Genomic DNA, 17,288 nt, shown 5'->3' on the forward strand with positions numbered 1-17,288 from the left:
CAACCATATTTTTATTTGTTTTATGTATTATATTAACCACCACCGGTAGTCCCCTCATTTGTCACTACCATTTTTCATTTCCGTTCGGTGCTCTTTCCTTTCCCGATGGCTCTCCGATCAGTATTGAGTAGAAAAGGCCTGGGGCTAGGGTTCGCTCAGCTCCGCGGTCTGCAGACCTTCTCGCTGCCCGACCTTCCGTACGCCTACGGGGCGCTGGAGCCGGCTATCAGCGGCGAGATCATGCAGCTCCATCACCAGAAGCACCACCAGGCTTACATTACCAACTACAACAAGGCTCTCGAGCAGCTACAAGACGCCGTGGCCAAGGGCGACTCCGCCGCCGTCGTCAAATTGCAGAGCGCCATTAAGTTTAATGGCGGAGGTTCATTTCCATCACTCTCTCGCTTATTTTGTTGACATTCATCTTAAGTTAATCTATGTGCGATTGGAAGTTCTTTTCTTTGTGATATTTCCCAGAACAAAATTGGATTTTGGTATAACATGTTTGGTTCATTTTGTACGATTTATTTTGCTAATTTTGACTGATTTAATTCTGTTTCGAAGTTATGGTTTTCTACTCGATATATTTTTGTGAAAATTGGGTCATCCTTATTAATTGAACTGGTATCAAGAAACTTGGAATTGTTGGACTTTTATCAGTTTCTGAAAAGCAGTTAACGGGTTTTCATGAGTGGTGAGTAGAATGAGAGATAATAATCAGTTTATAGAGTAAAATTATTGATAATGTAAAATTGTGCATCTCATAGGGGATGGGATTCATTCACCTGCATTCTTGCTAGCACTACGAAAAGCTCCGGGAACCTAGTTGTTGAGTGTTTTTTACGCGATTTTGCTGTAACTTACGGCCGGGATAGTTTTTGCTACATTCTTTTGTTTCTTGGGTCAATTTTTTTTTAGAAGGAATTTATCTGCTACCAAAAAAAAGGGTGCTGGACTGCATTGATTTTTTTCTTTTAGCGGGCCATCGAATTTTTTAAAATAAGACCTTAAATATTTTTTTAACAAATGTAAAGGCTATTTTTTTTTTTTTTAGAAGGAATTCATGTCTTTAGATGATCCTCATACGTCCTTATTCAGCTTTTAACCAGGAATTTGTATATAGTCAAAACTTCACAAAAGTAAGCAGTTATTCTATTTTCTCACTCTTTTGTTGGTTTTCATTCTCTATGCATTGGAAAAACAATCTTCATCTTTGTTATTTGCTTAATCAACCTTAACTATGCTTTATCTTGCAGGTCATATCAACCACTCGATTTTCTGGAAGAATCTTACTCCTGTTCATGTAAGTTTATATTCTTTAGCTATTTTGTCAAGTCATTTTTTTTTTCTTTCATTTTTTTCTTTAAGAAACTTCTTTTAACTAGTGCTTTATGAATGTCAGGAAGGAGGCGGTGAGCCCCCAAAGGGCTCCCTAGGTTGGGCTATTGATACTCATTTTGGTTCACTGGAAACACTCGTGCAAAAGATCAACTCAGAAGCTGCTGCGTTACAGGGCTCTGGATGGGTGGTAGGTTTTGCAGCTTGTGAAATTCCGAACATCCATTTTGTGTCCCTGGTCATTGGCTGGTTGTTCCAGTCAATGCTCATTTTTGCTGGTTTTGTATGTTTCTTTTCACCTACTTCTGCCTTGGCAGTGGCTTGGTCTGGACAAGGAGTTGAAGAAGCTTGTGGTTGAAACCACTGCAAATCAGGTAGAATTTGAAAAGATATCCAAGGGGAAATTCATTTAACAATGATCATTCCTATTTCCAATTTCTCTTTGATTGACCCTAAACTTCAGCCACATTCTTGTTAAATGTTGTAACCCATACTGCTTTAGAAGTCATGGTTATTTGATGGTACTGATGTCCTCTTTGTGAACTAAAATATTCGTTTCCTCATAATAATTGAAATATTAGATCTAAGATGTTCGGGGCTTTTACCAATGAGCTTTAGCTCAAATGGTACTCTCTCCCTTTGTAGCAAGGCTGAGGGTGAGTTCGTGGGTTCAAGCCTAACCGAATGCATGTGTAACTTACCAATAAAATAATAATAATAAAAAGATATTCAGGGTTTTTGAGTTCCACACTTGCTCCATTCTTTGCACTGATTACATTGGCTTTAGAATACTTGGCTGTTTAACTTTGTAACTGTTGGGTTTTGAGTTTGTTCTTAAAGCTGGTTACCATCAGTATAAATTTTTTATGCTGGATATATGCTACTATCTTAACCCTCATGTTAGGATTTCTGAAATTATGAAGAATACCTGATCCAAAAAAAATGGATGTTGAAGATAGTGCTCAACTTGCTTTTGTATGCGGTTTATCTACTCTTTTTAACAATTTCTGTGAAAACATCTCTGATTGTCTTAACATACAGCCAAAAACTGGATTACAACTATGTGAAAATACTTTTATAATTCTGATTTTATTTTTTCAGGACCCACTGGTAACTAAAGGACCAAATTTAGTTCCATTGCTTGGTATTGATGTTTGGGAGCACGCGTACTATTTGCAGGTATATTAGTATTTACTTCAAATAGCTATTGATAGCTCAAATGTGGTTACTTGATATGTGAAACTTGCTACTGTTAGTTTTTGCAGAGATTTGCATGATGGCCAGGATTAGGCAAAAGCACAGAGTTTTATGATGACACTTGATAATCTTTTTCTTGAATTAATATCTTAAGCTATTTCCAGTTTGAGCATTAATTTGTTAGAAAAGTAGTATATAGGATTTGGTTTCGTGAAATCTATGATTACTGAGCCTCTAGGTATGGAATATTCTTTCCACTTAGCGGGTGAGCTGATGGGGTTACAAAGATTGATGCATGAGGTTGTATAACACTCTCTCTCACATTGGGAAGATAAATAGCCCACAGAGTAGGTGAATTATAAATGCATTCATGAATGCTAAGTTTCACATTAGTTTTTTACTAAGTGATTCTAAGGAGCTCAAATTGTAACTTGAGTAGTTATTTTGGAGTAATAGCTTTTCCTTGGGTTGTTATATTAGAGCTACCTAATAACGTTATGTGGTATTGAAGCACCGCATGATGTGATTTTGATGAGGACGTTAGGGATTTAGATGGGGTGGGGGAAATTGTAACATAACAGAAATTAATGTCATTACTTTCATTCTACCTTGAGCTACTTTATCTTGTGGAGGTAAAGGATTTTTGAATGGTGATTGTTTGTTGAAAGATTGCTTCATATTTGTTCTAGCATTTGGTAAAACGATTTTATTTTTTCAAATTGTCGACTGGTGCTTTGTCCACCAATTATGAATGCAAATTGTACCCTGATTTGCTTCCTTATCTATCATATGACATTCCTTTTGTTGTCATGTTGCAGTACAAGAATGTCAGACCAGATTATCTAAAGAACATATGGAAAGTTATCAATTGGCATTATGCCAATGAAGTTTATGAGAAAGAATCCGAGTGAAGTATATGAGAAAGATGGGTTTCGAGAGGAAGGCTTTGTGGTTTGTCTGGCTAGTGGAATAAAATGACATGTCACATCAGTGAGAAACCCTGTTTCTGTTGAGGTGTTTGATTTCCGGTGTATCTCATGTATGAGAATCGAATTAAATTGAGCTATATACTCTTTGTAGCTTTATGCATATTTGGGAATGTGAAAAAAATACTTTTTTACACAATCTTGCATTTATCTTTAATTGCATGAGAGGAGCAACCTTCTGTTTGTTGCGCAGGCTTTGTTGTGCCCATTACATTGTGGCTTGTTGGAAATCAAATCTTCCAAGGTGGCATATGCTAGTTTTTGAAAAAAAATTGTGACCTGTCATTGGTTGCTTATTCCCGCAGGGAGTTTGGCTTTGCTTCTAGTGAAAAAAATTGCTGAACTCTTAATCCCGTTCAGTGAAAAATGACAACAATTCTCTTTCAATGTGACAATTTGTATTGTTTATTTTTTAACATAAGATCTCCAATTCTTTTTTCAGACTTATGCATCCATCTTTTTTTTTCAAAACAAAAACATTAATAAACTATTTAAAATATAAAATATTTACAAATTACTCAAAATTACTTTTATTTTTATGTCACGTTAGAATAAAAAACAAGAAAGTATTAAAAAACATAGCCTATATTTTTATTAATTCATGTTAATTTTCAAAGCAAAAAATAAAAACAAAAACAAAAGCTGTCTAATTAATTACTGGTATTTTTATCATACATGAAAAGAAGACATTGGAATTGGTCATTTCAATTCGTTCTTGAATCATTTGGCTAAGCGGTAAAAACGAAAAACCATGGGTGCGTAATTGAATATATCAAAGAAGGTGAGGGGGGAAATTAACAATATATCAAAAAAGGAGGGTTTTCTCGTTTTGATCGCTAGGGCGCGCCGTGGCACTACCCAATATAAAACCCGCACTTTCTTTTGGTAGCCCTAGCCCACCCCATCAGCTCCAGAGCCGGCGACTCCTACGACTCAGATCTCCTCCGTCTCTCTGCCCTCGCAACCATGGTCAGATCGATCTCCCTCTAATATTAGTCGTTTTATTCTTCTTCCTGATTCGCCTAATCTCTCTCTCTCTCTCTCCCCCTGGTTTTATTTCTGCAGACTTTCAAGCGCAGGAACGGTGGACGCAACAAGCATGGCCGTGGCCACGTCAAGTTCATCCGCTGCTCAAACTGCGGCAAATGCTGCCCCAAGGTATTTCTCTGAATTTGTAAATATTTTGGTATTGAAGTGGGAATTCGCATATGATTTTGGATGTATATGAGTTAAATTATAGATCTTGACCTGTGATTTGGTGTTTGTTTGAAAAAAGGACAAGGCCATCAAGAGGTTCCTTGTGAGGAACATTGTTGAGCAGGCTGCTGTTAGGGATGTTCAAGAAGCTTGCGTCTATGATCGTAATATTATTTTCCTCGCATCCTTTTCTTTTTCAGTCTCTCTGGCATTTATGTTGTTGCTGAAATGCACTGTTTTTATACAGAGTATGTGCTTCCGAAGCTGTATGCGAAGATGCTGTACTGTGTTTCCTGTGCTATTCACTCGCACGTTGTGAGGGTTCGTTCTCGCACTGATAGGAGGAACCGTGCGCCACCACAGCGCTTCATCAGGCGTAGGGTATGCTTTTAAATAACTTGCTCTGTTTTGTGGCTGTTTGGTTTTCTGCCAATGCCTAATTGCTTATGGATGATCATATCTTTGCTAATGAGGGTTTCTGATTAAAAATTACATTTTTTTCCATTGATTTACTTCATGTGCTTCGAGAGATTCGAGTGAAAAATATGCAATTGTGGACACTGTATTTATCGTTCTTGTCCTTAAAGGTCCAATTTAATTAAAAAATTACTGAATAAATCAGTCGTTGTTAATTCCTTTGGCAAACTCCTAAAGTAGCGAACAGAATCTCAAACATGTCCCTAATGTCAATGTTACAATTCTAAGGGTTCTTAACAATTGGTATCAAAGTAGGCACTATGTCACGGGCTCAAGTCACGGAAAAGGCGACCAAGAGGCTGGATTAAAATGTCTTATTATATATGGGTCGAATATTAAGTCATTGAATACCAATAGATGAGTAAAACAAAGGCTACAATCGAGTCAGTGCTAGTCAGTGCCGATAGAATAGGCTGTCATGGGTGTTGGATTCATAAACGTGGGTTAAGGGTTTAATTAAATTTGTACCAACAGTTCTAGAGCTTTTTGATCAATGATTTGCCCCTTAACAGTCAAGCATGACTTCAGCCTGTTATTTAGACCGTCTTCCTTCTCTTTCTTCTATCAGAGTTACTTTTGGACTTCTATTGCACATTGAATGATCTATCATACTTTATGTAGCATTTCTTCAATCGAGTCAGTGCTAGTTAGTGTCGATAAAGTGGGTTGTCGTGAACTTCGGATTCATAAACGTGGGTTAATGGTTTAATTAAATTTGTATCCAATAGTTCTAGAGCTTTTTGATCAATGATTAGGCCCTTAACAGTCAAGCATGACTTCAGCCTGTTATCTAGCCCATCTTCTTTCTCTTTCTTCTATCAGAGTTACTTTTGGACTTCTATTGCACATTGAATGATCCATCATACTTTATGTAGCATTTCTACAATTGAATCAGTGCTAGTTAGTGTCGATAAAGTGGGTTGTCGTGGACGTCAGATTCATAAGCGTGGGTTAATGGTTTAATTAAATTTGTATCCAATAGTTTTAGAGCTTTCTGATCAATGATTAGGCCCTTAGCAGTCGAGCATGACTTCAACCTGTTATCTAGCCCATCATCCTTCTCTTTCTTCTATCAAAGTTACTTTTGGACTTCTATTGCAGATTGAATGATCCATCATACTTTATGTAGCATTTCTACAATCGAGTAGTGTCTATAAAGTGGGTTGTCGTGGACTTCGGATTCATAAACGTGGGTTAAGGGTTTAATTAAATTTGTATCCAATAGTTCTAGAGCTTTTTGATAAATGATTAGGCCCTTAACAGTCAAGCATGACTTCAGCCCGTTATCTAGCCCATAATCTTCCTTCTCTTTCTTCTATCAGAGTTACTTTTGGACTTCTATTGCACATTGAATGATCCACCATACTTTATGTAGCATTTGAAGTTAGAGAACCATAATGTATAATGGTTGTCTTTTTGTGGTTGTATACAAGACCTTTGAATGCGAACAGATTGATTTGTAGGTTGTGTTGCAACTGTCTCAATTTTTTATTTTGACATGCATCTGTTCTGTGATTTTTCAGGAAGATCAGCCAAGGCCTGGCCAGCCTGGTCAACCGCCTCGTCCTGCTGGTGCGGGGAATCCTGTTCGTGCTTAAGATGCAGATCAATTTACTCCATTTGCAATACTAATCGTCATTGGTGTTTGAGTTTCTTGAACTTCTGTAGGAATTCTCTATGGTTTTCAATACTGTTATCTTTATGGGTAATTTGTTTTGTTGAGAAAAACTGAAAATCTATAAATTTTGTTTTTGCAATATGGATATTTGATTTGGTTATCAGCTTGACGAAATAATCACCCCGCTCCTGACCCTCTTCTTTGTCCGCTCCCATGTTCTTTTAAAAACTGATGAATATGCTTGCTCCAGTGCTCAAATATTGTAGACCTGGTTAAGAAAGCCTTGTTATTTCATGGATTATTAGTTTTATTGTTAAGAGGCCCCAAGGCCTAAGGTTGGTACAACATGTTATTAAGTTGATTTTTGTCTTAGACAATTGAATACAAATCTACAAAATGTGCTTAATACTTGGCTAGCACCATATAAATTCGTCTTCGGCTTTTGAAATTGGGCTTAATTGGAGACAAACCGATAGCCACGACATTTACGACGTAGTGTCATAGTGTCAACTGAGATCATTGAAGTCGTACTAGTGGAAATTTAAATCATTTTTGTCCAATAATCCCCTTTTAATCTAACAAATCTCAAACAAGAGCTTGTATCATTGCTTGCAATTGACTCCCACTTCTATGCGGAATCAACTCTCCTTCCATTGAGCAATTGCACCTCTAGGCTTCCAAGTGCAGGCAACAGAATTAGCCGCACTTGACATTATGTATGTTGAGCGCTAACACTCTGAAGACTGCCGTAGATTCTTGGCAATTCTCATGCATTCTGCCATGGGGCAGTTTGTCTTGATCGCGTTGGAAGCAATGTGCGACCTACTAGCGGCATACCCCTCCTGCAAGGAAGCAACACGCAATGTATTTAATCTTTGGATCTCTACGACATTCCCATATGACAATCCGAGTACAGAACACATCAAGTGGGGTGGAGAATTTACCTTATGCAAGGTGTCCATCATGATCCTTAGGGGAGGAGAATTTATTTTCGCACGGCTTGCCACCTGGGACATATTACATATAAGTTGCAATTGTATGGCACAAGAGTCATTTCTGGTTGAAAAGATACTGTAAGAGAACCTCATCCAACTTGATGTACCCAAATGGCAATTTGGGGTCACTTTCATCTATCATCTGTTTCAAAAGTTTCTCAAGATCAGTTCCTGTGCCACTCCCCACCCACGCCCATTGCTCTGCCAAATTTAACATTTCTGTGAGGTAGGCAGCATCATGAAGAGGCCCTGCCCAAAGGGGCCCCGAAACCACATAGGACCCAGAAGCCTGGAAAGAAGTCAAAACAACCAACAAATATTTGCATGTCAACAGTGTAAAGACTACACAAAAATTAGGAAAAAGGTTATGGCAGGCAATTTTTTAATTAAATGGATGGGATTAAACTTGACTTATATAGTCTTATACCCATGACTCAACACGACCCAAACTCGACATTTAGGACTAATAATTTTTTACTTGACCCACGAACTCGATACGAACCTAACACAAAATTAGCAAGTTAATATTAAATTAATATTAAAGGGTTTAACCCATTTAATTATATTCATGTTCGATATGATCCAAACCCCCAACACATAAACACAAATTGCCACTCCTAAATGTTTTTCTTTTTAAAAAAAAAAAAAAAAACGAGAGTTCTAAAGCATACCTTTGAATCACTGCAGGGGCACCTGATATGACCAAGTTCTTTCCACGAAAATGCTTGAGAATTTCCACACCGGTGGCAGTAGCCGATGAAACCGTAATGCCTGTCATAAATGATTATGAGAGGCTAAATCACGAAGCCTTTTACACAGAGCACAATCATATACGCACCTGTGATCGACAAGCTTCCCACGATTCAACCGGAGCATGACTCGAAAAACAGGCCCATGGTACGAATAGTACGAAAACAGGGGAGTAACACGATAGCCCAACACAGAGGCTTCCCTTACAGCCCCGCCTATAAGCATTCGCAAACCAACCTCATTCGAATACGGCATTGGACGAACATAAGCTCCATATGCAGCTACAGAACTGTCCTAGCCAGAAAAATACGCTGTCAATAACGAAGCAGCAAACAACACAACAAACGCATTGCTACAGAAATGAGAAAAAAAAAAAAAAAAACTCACTGGTAAGGCCGGTGACCACCGGAGGTGTACCCATCAGTAGAAGTAGCATAAAGTAACCCATCCAATTTCAAAGCGTTCATCGCCGACCTCAGAAACGACGAGTCGCTACCGAACGAATCGACGTCAATGAAATCAAATAACTCTCTTTGCAGGTAGCACTCCGCCATGGCACGGTTCGCATCAAAGTGCGTCACTGCCCATCTCCGCTCGTCCCCGAAACCCCTCGGGGCTGCGCGTGACAGATTCTCTGAGATGATACTCCGGTACTCGTCGTTTGCGTCGTTTGCCAAGACGAAATCGGCCTCGGCCCCGACAAGGTACCGGAGAGACCGAATCCCGCAACCGCACAATGCGTCGAGGACTCGCAATTGGCCTTTGGATTTCTTGTAGAGCGAGGCGGCGAGCACACCGAGGTCTCGGCCGGTGGCGCTCTCGTGCCGGAAGAAGCTCTCGCCGATCTGGAATTCAAGACCCCTTTCGGTCCTGTACTCAGATTTGCAATTCTGGCGTGGGAATTGGTTTGGAATGGTGGCGAATCGAGGGCTAGGGTTAGGGTTTTGGGTTTTGGGTATTATGGGGTTGAAGAGAAATGGTGAAGGGGATAGGGTTTTAGGAGTGAGGTTTAACATGGCGGGAAATCGCTGGGTTTGGGTTGGGCTGATCTTGGCGGGTGATGTTAAATATGGGTTAAGTTCAGTGTACTGTGGGGCACACGTGTGTGATCATCCTAGAATAAACGACCCTGATGTGTTTGATGATGGTCTTTTTCTTTTTCCTATTCAAAAAGGCAAGAAGGAACGATCAAAGTGACTACTTTACTTAGACGTGACTATAGTTTTACATGCATGTTGGGCATCGCTCAAGAAGGGCTTAAACGATAGGAACCACAAACGATCTCTCAAGACCGATCGACCCATAGCTTAACACTAACCCTACTAAGAATTCTAGCAACACCCAAACCAATAACGCCAAACGCTTCCCATTTCAGGATTCGACCTTAGGGTCTAGCCTCCATTGATATAACCCAAATGCCACTAGACACACAACCTTGGTGGTTGTTGGATATGCCTTGATCACATTATTTAGAATCTCGCAATGTCTATAATATGATTCTACCAAATTCTGGATGATTAATGATATATGCCACATTTTTACCTTACAACTATCCCGTGAGTTCGGAAAGAGGCGGGCTTTAGCCGAGGCAAGAAAAGAAAGCAAAAAGGAGAAAGAAGACATTGTGAGTCCTTGAGGTTAAAAAAACGTTTCCTGAATTCAAGGTTATGGCTTTTCCATGCTGGGATTATGGTTAACTAATGTCACATTTGCGTAGATTGAGATGATTCTTGTGCTGCTTTGTACGCTTGATATACCCACGAGCCACAAACAACACCTATAGATTTATGCTGTTGTTAGATGATTAAATAACAACAATCCAGGGTTTTCCATGCTGGGTTTCCATACTAGTATTGACGAGGAAAAGAATATGCTAAGTAGGCTCCTTTCAAAATACAGGCAAGATATTCGTCCTTCAGCCATATATACACTGTTTATGCTGCAATGTTAAATGGAGCCTTAAATATATTTACATCAACAGCATTAGCGATACTTTGTATTGAAAGCATTACAATATCATTCTCGAAAGTTTTGCTCTTCAGACTTCACAGGATAATCAGGATTTAACTTACATTAGTCCGAGACAAACAACTTGAGTAACCTTTTATGTTGCAAATAGAAAGCTTATGGACAAGGTAACACAACTTGGAGATACAAAGTGCAATGCATTGACATTTTGTTTTTAACTTTCCCAACAAGCTGCATAAATGCTGAGACCTTCTATGGCTGAACATCTTATGAGCTTGAGCCCCACTGATTTTAAGATGACTTAAATGACGGAACGTGGCACCGTTTGGGGGTGAAAGTATACATCTGACAGCCATGGGCATCCACTCGGGCACTGAATGATGACACTGCATCTCCCAAAATCTCTTTGTGCTGCAAGCAGTCACGATATTAAGTATAAAATAATATTGGAAGGTCAAAAACTCAAACCAATTCAAAAGGTAACTAAAGGCTTTTAACTCCTAAGCTTGACCTGTCGAGCTGAGACGAAAGTCGGCCTTAGTGATCCTAAGTCGTATAAATTGATTTGCTTAGATGAAAAATGCTCCACTTAATCACAATAAGTAATGCTCAAAAGAATTTAACCCTGTTGCATTTGGTCACACACTATATTGGCCCCACAACTGCTACAGGATGCTGAAAAGGAATGTTCTGGGGCAAGTTTTGACGCATTTGATGGGCACACCAGTTAGGCATGCTTGAAGAGAGAAAAAAAAGGGGGGGGGTTGTTTAGGCCATCATCAAAAGTGCCTAAATGTCCGTGCAGGTCAATTTCCTCACCTGCCACAAATCTCTAATAAAGACACTCGTGCCGGATTCAAGCCCAATTTTGTCCCATGCAGCTGTGATAGTTGCCGCTTTCGAACAGCGATTCCAAAGAGCAACAACCAAGCGATGTCCAGATAAAGGACCCGCCCAAACCTGAAAGAATCATAATTAATGAACCGAGTTTCACATCGATAGTATTATATACAATTAGCCTTGAAAAGTCCAAACAATGTAAACAGACATTTCTACCCTGATTATTGCTCAGAAAATTTGGCGTGAAAAATACAATTGTATCAGGTTAACCTCACATTTTATGCACCTAGGACATTTTATAGCTTATTTTCTCAATAAAGAAAACAGAAGCATGTGTACATGCACATAGATTCACACGACCCTAGGTTTAATGAAGTTATTTGATCGCGGTAACAAAGTAGGTAAAAAAATCCTCTTCCATTAAAGCACCGTGCGAGTGGGTGGTGAAGTTTTTCTAGATTTCAGTTAAGAGAACATTTGGTGTAAAACTACATTTTGCTTGGAAAAGATTCAAAAGTGTATAAATATGTTTTCTTTTTTAGATTGCTAAGTCGCAAAGTGCACCCAGTGGGTTTTGAATATAAGACTGCACCCTCCATCCATTGTTACCAGGGGAAGAGATGTCTTTTGAGTAAAAACTCATTGACTTCAAAAGCATTTACATTCTGATATCATATGCAGTAACATCATTTAAATATGCTACAAAGGGGTGCAAAAGGGGAAAACCTGAAGGCAATCATCTGTTCCTGAAACATAAACTTTCCTTCCCTGAACCCCGAGTGGGTCTGCAAAAAGAAAATTCTTGCTCGCTAAGATTTGTTACAATGATTGGAAAAGATCATGACATGCAAACGAAGATAGATGCAGTATACTTAGAACTGTTAAAGAAAGCAGAGATAAAGAGAGAGTATGTTTCACCTTGGTTTATGGCAATGACCTCCTTATTGGTTAGAAGCTCAAAAGTTTCCGCAGTCATGTTTCTTACATCACAACCGACCAAAAGAGGGGCCTGCACATTTGACCTCAGAGAGTTGTGTTTGTGAAAGGCTAAAAAGGTCAAATTAATGTAGTGTAAGGTATTTAAAAGGTCAGATGGAGCATATATGATTATATGTCCTATGCTATCCCAAATGAAGGTTCACTCACAAAGAGTACTAAAAGAATAGCCATAACAGCAGAATTTTTAGCCATACTTGTTAACATTATAGGATAAAAATAATTTAAAATTTCAGGATGGGAAGAAGGGTGGAATATAGATTTTCTGAATATCATAGAGGCATCACAAGACAATATACAAGTACTTTCTATGAACTACTAAAATAAGATCATTTACCGTGAACAAAACACACATGCACACTCCCATATGTACAAGAATAAAAAAGAAAGCCAAATTTCAAGTAGACACCGCTAGAGAATCCAACCCCAAAGGTTAAGAAATTAGGTGGAGAGGCCAAACTAGTGCATAAACCCATATGAAAGCCCACATCTAACCAATGTGGGACTCCCCAACACCCTCCCTCACATCTAACCTTAACCAAATATGCAAATGGCATTGGCACGTGGACCAACAAACAAACAAACAAACTGGGCTCTAACACCATGTTAGAGCACTCAACCCAAAAACTTAAGCTACTAAGTGGACAAGCCCAACTAGTTCATAAGCCCATACAAAAGTCCATATAAAACTAACATAAGACTCTCTAACACCACAAAGCCAAACCAGGAAGAAAGTAGAAAGCTTTTGAAAGAAACCTTCATCAAAGCCCAGATGCTAAAATGAGCGCGGTACTCTTGGTATGTCATGCCTCCATTGCCAACTTCCAACATATCTGGATCTGCCCAGGCATGAAAAATATGGAGAATAAGAAAACTAGTTCACAGTTGGAGTTGATTGCGGCATTTTCATAGACTATTTTGTTTTACAAAGATCAATTTTTTACCATTCCATCCACCAGGACCCGCATAGGCTGCCCATTTGTCATTCAGATCGGCAATAGTAGTCATGCTTAACAAAAAAAGAACAAACACTCAATCAGTGTGACAAACAAAGTCCTAAGTAGAAATTCTACATTTTTGCCCCTGGTGCATTGCATTTTGAACTATGACATGACAGGGGCAGCATACACTCATTATACCACTTAAGACCTAGAGTCCAGAATCTCAACCTTGCCCATGTATCATTGATGTCATCAGTAGTACGCCAGCTGTTTCCGACCTTGTCTGCCCATAAGGCTGGGTCATCCACACCCCTGTAAAACCATAACATAAGGTCAAAAATTGCAGTCAAGTTACATGTATACTAATCTGGGTATCTAAACAAATAAATCAATAAACTGCATTACCATTCGCAAAGTGAATAGAAAATTGTGCGTCCAGTTGCATTTAGAGCATTACGCATTGGTGGGTATCTGGAAATTATTGAACCACATCAAGTCAATGGGAAGCTACTAGATTATGATTATTTGACAACTTAAATGAGACTAAGACGAGGTTATACCTTTCTTTTGGATCGATGCCCAGATTGAAGCAGTTGTCATATTTCAAATAATCTACACCCTGTTAAGACAAACATAAAAAAGGAAAAATTAGCTAGAAGTAACAACCGAGTTAAAGAGGCCATGACTGTACTCCTAACAGAATTCCACATCTGACAAGCATCCTAATTTCTGATTTCAAATTATACTACCAAAATTGTTTACTCACTTAGAAAGGGAAAAGTGAATTGGCTTGTTTTCAAGTGACACTTGGAAGCATTCCCATATTTCATTTTTGTTTTAACATCTATCAAGATAATATAATTTCACAGTATGCACCAGATCATGTAATATTTATGAACTGAATTGTTTGGAGGTCGTGTTGAAGAATAATTTTTAGATATAGCTCCTATTTGCACTGAGGAAACTCCATTCTCAAGAGATGGACTTGGCTCTAAATATGCCATAGGAAGAAACTAGAAACATGGAAAGGCAATGTAACGACCAAGGGGTAGTTCAATTAGCTAAGGACTACGCCTCATGAAACGGAGGTTACTAGTTAAAATCTCACATTCCACCCTCCGCTTGGGGCCAAAAAATTAATTATAAAAAAAACAATAGAAAGGCAATGTAAACCAATTCCAAACACCCTCCAAGTCAATGAATAATATTTGATATAGTTTATGCACTGTCAAGCAAGTGATAGCAGAAACTAACCCAAGAAGCAAACTGTTCTGCATCATTATTTTCATGATAAAGCGATCCTGGTCGAACTTGACATGTAAAAATCCTATTAGATGCAATTAGGTCAGTTAGATGAGTGAGATGGGGATAGAAGAAGCAGTTTAGGACATTTGACACAGGAATGAATCATCATTTAAAATAAATAAATAACTTATAAGCTTCTGGACTGCAGTAAGAAAGTTGACCTACCCAGCATCAGAATAAACTCCAAGCTTGAGGCCCTTCGCGTGTACATAATCAGCAAGAGCTTTAATTCCAGATGGAAAAGATTTTGGATCTGGGACCAATTGACCCTGCAGAATTAGGAAAGCCACAATAGGAAATTGAAATCTTAGTGCAGCTTCCCATTATTTACTATTGTATGCTAAAAGGTTTCTTCATACGGAAAATGAATGTGTGCAAACAGTTAAATCCTAAAAAGCTATATAACTAGAGTGCAAGACAGAATGAAAGTACAGTTATTAGAATAAGACACAATTTTGATCTGTCCCACTTAAAACAGGTAACTCAAATGAATTGAAAATTAAGAAAAGTAACCTTTAGAACTAATTTAGACTAAAGAACACCCCTTATTAAATATATGGCATTCCCTAGAGGCTGCAAGATCTACTATTAATGTTCTAGAGTATAAAGTTAGTGAGGGGTATGACTATGTGGAAGTTATAGGATTCAATTGACCTTTGAATTCCGCTTAGCAGTAGACCAGCAATCATCTGCAGTCCATGAAAATAAATAAGTCGACACTAGACAATAAGTGAAGTCAAACCAAATACTTGAGACATGCCATAGCAATACCTATATTGACATACACATAACCTAGCTCAGCCAAACCCGTTGAGATAAGTGCATCAGCTGCCAAAGACCAAAACAGAAATTAGTACTTTGTATGGAGTCTCATCAATATATATATACACATACATATATGTGTGTGTGTGTGTGTGTGTGTGTATCAACAAACACACAAATATTTTTTTGAACTTCACTTAACCCCACAACTCACTTTTTCTATTTTTCAAAATATGCCAATTGCTAAAAGTCATGTTTCAATTGACATCCCAAAACAAGAGAAAAAGGAAGAGGATTCTGTCCATTTGATTAAAAACCGAAAAAATAACTGATCAAAGAGCAGTTGCAGATGCATCTAAAGATGGTCTTGCAGATGCAGGCATCAATTCCTCTAGAGTAAGTATTCAAAAGTTGACATAACAAGGTATGCAGCAGTTTGAATGCATGCTGAGCCTGTTAAGAATTCTTGATGATTAGCAGGCAGAACTCTACCAAATAAGAAATTCACCTCTAATTACTCACCGTTAAGAAGGCAATAATGCCACAGATGCAAGTAATATGTGTAAAAACATAAATGGACTTGGCATATACCTACAAAGGCAAATGAACCAACCATGATAGAAAGAATAATACACCTGTTTCCTTGATGACTGTCTCATTGATATTGCAGGCAAAGAAATTCCAGCTATTCCATCTGTCCACACATGTTAGAACATAAATTTTTCATTAGCCTTCATTATGCTTTACAATCAATTTTGAATTTCTCCAAAAGATTTTCTTTTTCCAAAAAAACGACACGCTGAATCAGCAACAGTGCCCCATAAACTATATCAAATTCCGAACCATATGCAAATTTAGAATACTAGATATACCCACCTCCCAAAACTTAAAATAATAATAATAATAATAATTAGATAAACAAATATACATTAGTTTACAATCCCCCCGCCAAAAAATAATGGAGCTCACTTCTTTTACTCATAAAGCCCGTTTTTTCTCTCTGTGAATTTTCCAATGACATTAGGAAGAAAAACTAAATAGATTTTTCGAACGAAAACATAAATTTTAGATAACCCAAATCGCATAACATGAAGAAAGATAGGCTAAACGAGAGAGAGAGAGAGACGAAAAGAGACGAACCCCATCTGAGGCGTCCCAGCCAAGCCATTGCTGAGTTGGAGAATACCATACTTAGAAGTATCATAAATCGCACTAAACGTCGATCGAAACCCGGATTTCTCGCAGCTCTGCAATAGAGGCACTACTCTCCCTTCGATCGCCATCGCAGATACCACCCACCATAGCCACACAACTGCAGAGCAAACAGAGACAACGCTGCTCCTCCTATTCTCCGCCATCAATGAGTGAATCCTCCGTTTCTTCGACAACAACGTTAGGAAATGTAAGAACCAAGTACCAACGGACGACTATTTTGTTCTCGTACTTCAGATAATGATGATGACGACTCAGGGGGACAAATGTCTCATAATTATGTTTGTAAAAAAATACAATAAAATTAGTAGAATCCCTTACACTACTCTTTTACTTTATCTTGCTGTTCAAAGTATTTTAAGCAAAGTTTATCTTCAAAAATCAAAATGTACACGTGGCTGATAGTCACCGGCTTATTGGTAGAAACCCTTTTGATTTGTTTATTAAATAAATCTTACGTTATCTCTTACAACCTTTTTTTTCTCGTTTGGCAACTCCCTGTCCTCGTATGGGGAGAATTTTTTTTAAAAAAATGGTAATAAAATGTAATTGATGTGATATAAAGTTTAAAAAATTTATATAAAAAGGTTATATAATTTTTTTTATTTAAATAAAAAAAAATATATAAGATCATTTTCAGTAGATTTTCAACCATTTTTCTTAAATATAGGGAACAAAACTACTTTTTACTTTCCTATTAAAAAAC

The 17,288-nt window shown here is 38.1% G+C and overlaps 4 protein-coding genes across 4 annotated transcripts; 2 read left to right on the forward strand and 2 right to left on the reverse strand.

Moving 5' to 3' along the window:
- Positions 1-3,660, forward strand: LOC133864506 (superoxide dismutase [Mn], mitochondrial). Its single transcript, XM_062300858.1, has 6 exons — positions 1-382; positions 1,257-1,303; positions 1,403-1,528; positions 1,656-1,712; positions 2,440-2,517; positions 3,354-3,660. Exons 1-6 carry the CDS (start codon positions 106-108, stop codon positions 3,444-3,446), a joined length of 678 nt encoding a protein of 225 aa, XP_062156842.1. The 5' UTR covers positions 1-105; the 3' UTR covers positions 3,447-3,660.
- Positions 3,661-4,332: 672 nt separating this feature from the next.
- LOC133864558 (small ribosomal subunit protein eS26y-like) lies at positions 4,333-6,954 on the forward strand. The gene is made up of 5 exons (XM_062300931.1): positions 4,333-4,490; positions 4,587-4,679; positions 4,798-4,882; positions 4,966-5,099; positions 6,719-6,954. The coding sequence occupies exons 1-5, from the start codon at positions 4,488-4,490 to the stop codon at positions 6,791-6,793; spliced, it is 390 nt and encodes a 129-aa protein (XP_062156915.1). The 5' UTR covers positions 4,333-4,487; the 3' UTR covers positions 6,794-6,954.
- Positions 6,955-7,157: 203 nt separating this feature from the next.
- On the reverse strand, positions 7,158-9,610 carry LOC133864557 (uncharacterized). The gene is made up of 6 exons (XM_062300930.1): positions 8,946-9,610; positions 8,647-8,847; positions 8,480-8,579; positions 7,897-8,097; positions 7,758-7,820; positions 7,158-7,655 (listed from the first exon to the last, which is right to left on the reverse strand). Exons 1-6 carry the CDS (start codon positions 9,572-9,574, stop codon positions 7,542-7,544), a joined length of 1,308 nt encoding a protein of 435 aa, XP_062156914.1. The 5' UTR covers positions 9,575-9,610; the 3' UTR covers positions 7,158-7,541.
- Positions 9,611-10,427: 817 nt separating this feature from the next.
- Positions 10,428-16,870, reverse strand: LOC133863547 (alpha-galactosidase 3). Its single transcript, XM_062299533.1, has 15 exons — positions 16,511-16,870; positions 16,006-16,064; positions 15,380-15,436; positions 15,263-15,297; positions 14,774-14,877; positions 14,558-14,630; positions 13,864-13,922; positions 13,709-13,774; positions 13,532-13,615; positions 13,307-13,371; positions 13,119-13,201; positions 12,285-12,375; positions 12,093-12,151; positions 11,346-11,486; positions 10,428-10,937 (listed from the first exon to the last, which is right to left on the reverse strand). The coding sequence occupies exons 1-15, from the start codon at positions 16,726-16,728 to the stop codon at positions 10,818-10,820; spliced, it is 1,314 nt and encodes a 437-aa protein (XP_062155517.1). The 5' UTR covers positions 16,729-16,870; the 3' UTR covers positions 10,428-10,817.
- Positions 16,871-17,288: the final 418 nt, after the last annotated feature.

This window comes from Alnus glutinosa, chromosome 3 (genome assembly GCF_958979055.1).
Source record: "Alnus glutinosa chromosome 3, dhAlnGlut1.1, whole genome shotgun sequence".
NCBI classification, from domain to species: domain Eukaryota; kingdom Viridiplantae; phylum Streptophyta; class Magnoliopsida; order Fagales; family Betulaceae; genus Alnus; species Alnus glutinosa.

Bases quoted from the DNA above. Each gene is read 5' to 3' on its own strand.
- LOC133864506 (XM_062300858.1), top strand. From the start codon at position 106: ATGGCTCTCCGATCAGTATTGAGTAGAAAAGGCCTGGGGCTAGGGTTC. The intron at 1,304-1,402 runs GTAAGTTTATAT...TATGAATGTCAG, and splicing joins AGAATCTTACTCCTGTTCAT to GAAGGAGGCGGTGAGCCCCC. The intron at 2,518-3,353 runs GTATATTAGTAT...GTCATGTTGCAG, and splicing joins AGCACGCGTACTATTTGCAG to TACAAGAATGTCAGACCAGA.
- LOC133864557 (XM_062300930.1), bottom strand. From the start codon at position 9,574: ATGTTAAACCTCACTCCTAAAACCCTATCCCCTTCACCATTTCTCTTC. The intron at 8,098-8,479 runs GTATGCTTTAGA...ACTTCTTTCCAG, and splicing joins GCCCCTGCAGTGATTCAAAG to GCTTCTGGGTCCTATGTGGT. The intron at 7,821-7,896 runs GTTCTCTTACAG...AATATGTCCCAG, and splicing joins GGTACATCAAGTTGGATGAG to GTGGCAAGCCGTGCGAAAAT.
- LOC133864558 (XM_062300931.1), top strand. The intron at 4,883-4,965 runs GTAATATTATTT...GTTTTTATACAG, and splicing joins AGAAGCTTGCGTCTATGATC to AGTATGTGCTTCCGAAGCTG. The intron at 5,100-6,718 runs GTATGCTTTTAA...GTGATTTTTCAG, and splicing joins AGCGCTTCATCAGGCGTAGG to GAAGATCAGCCAAGGCCTGG.
- LOC133863547 (XM_062299533.1), bottom strand. From the start codon at position 16,728: ATGGCGGAGAATAGGAGGAGCAGCGTTGTCTCTGTTTGCTCTGCAGTT. The intron at 15,298-15,379 runs GTATTGCTATGG...CATGGACTGCAG, and splicing joins TTATGTGTATGTCAATATAG to ATGATTGCTGGTCTACTGCT. The intron at 10,938-11,345 runs GTGAGGAAATTG...GACTGCTTGCAG, and splicing joins TTATTAGAGATTTGTGGCAG to CACAAAGAGATTTTGGGAGA.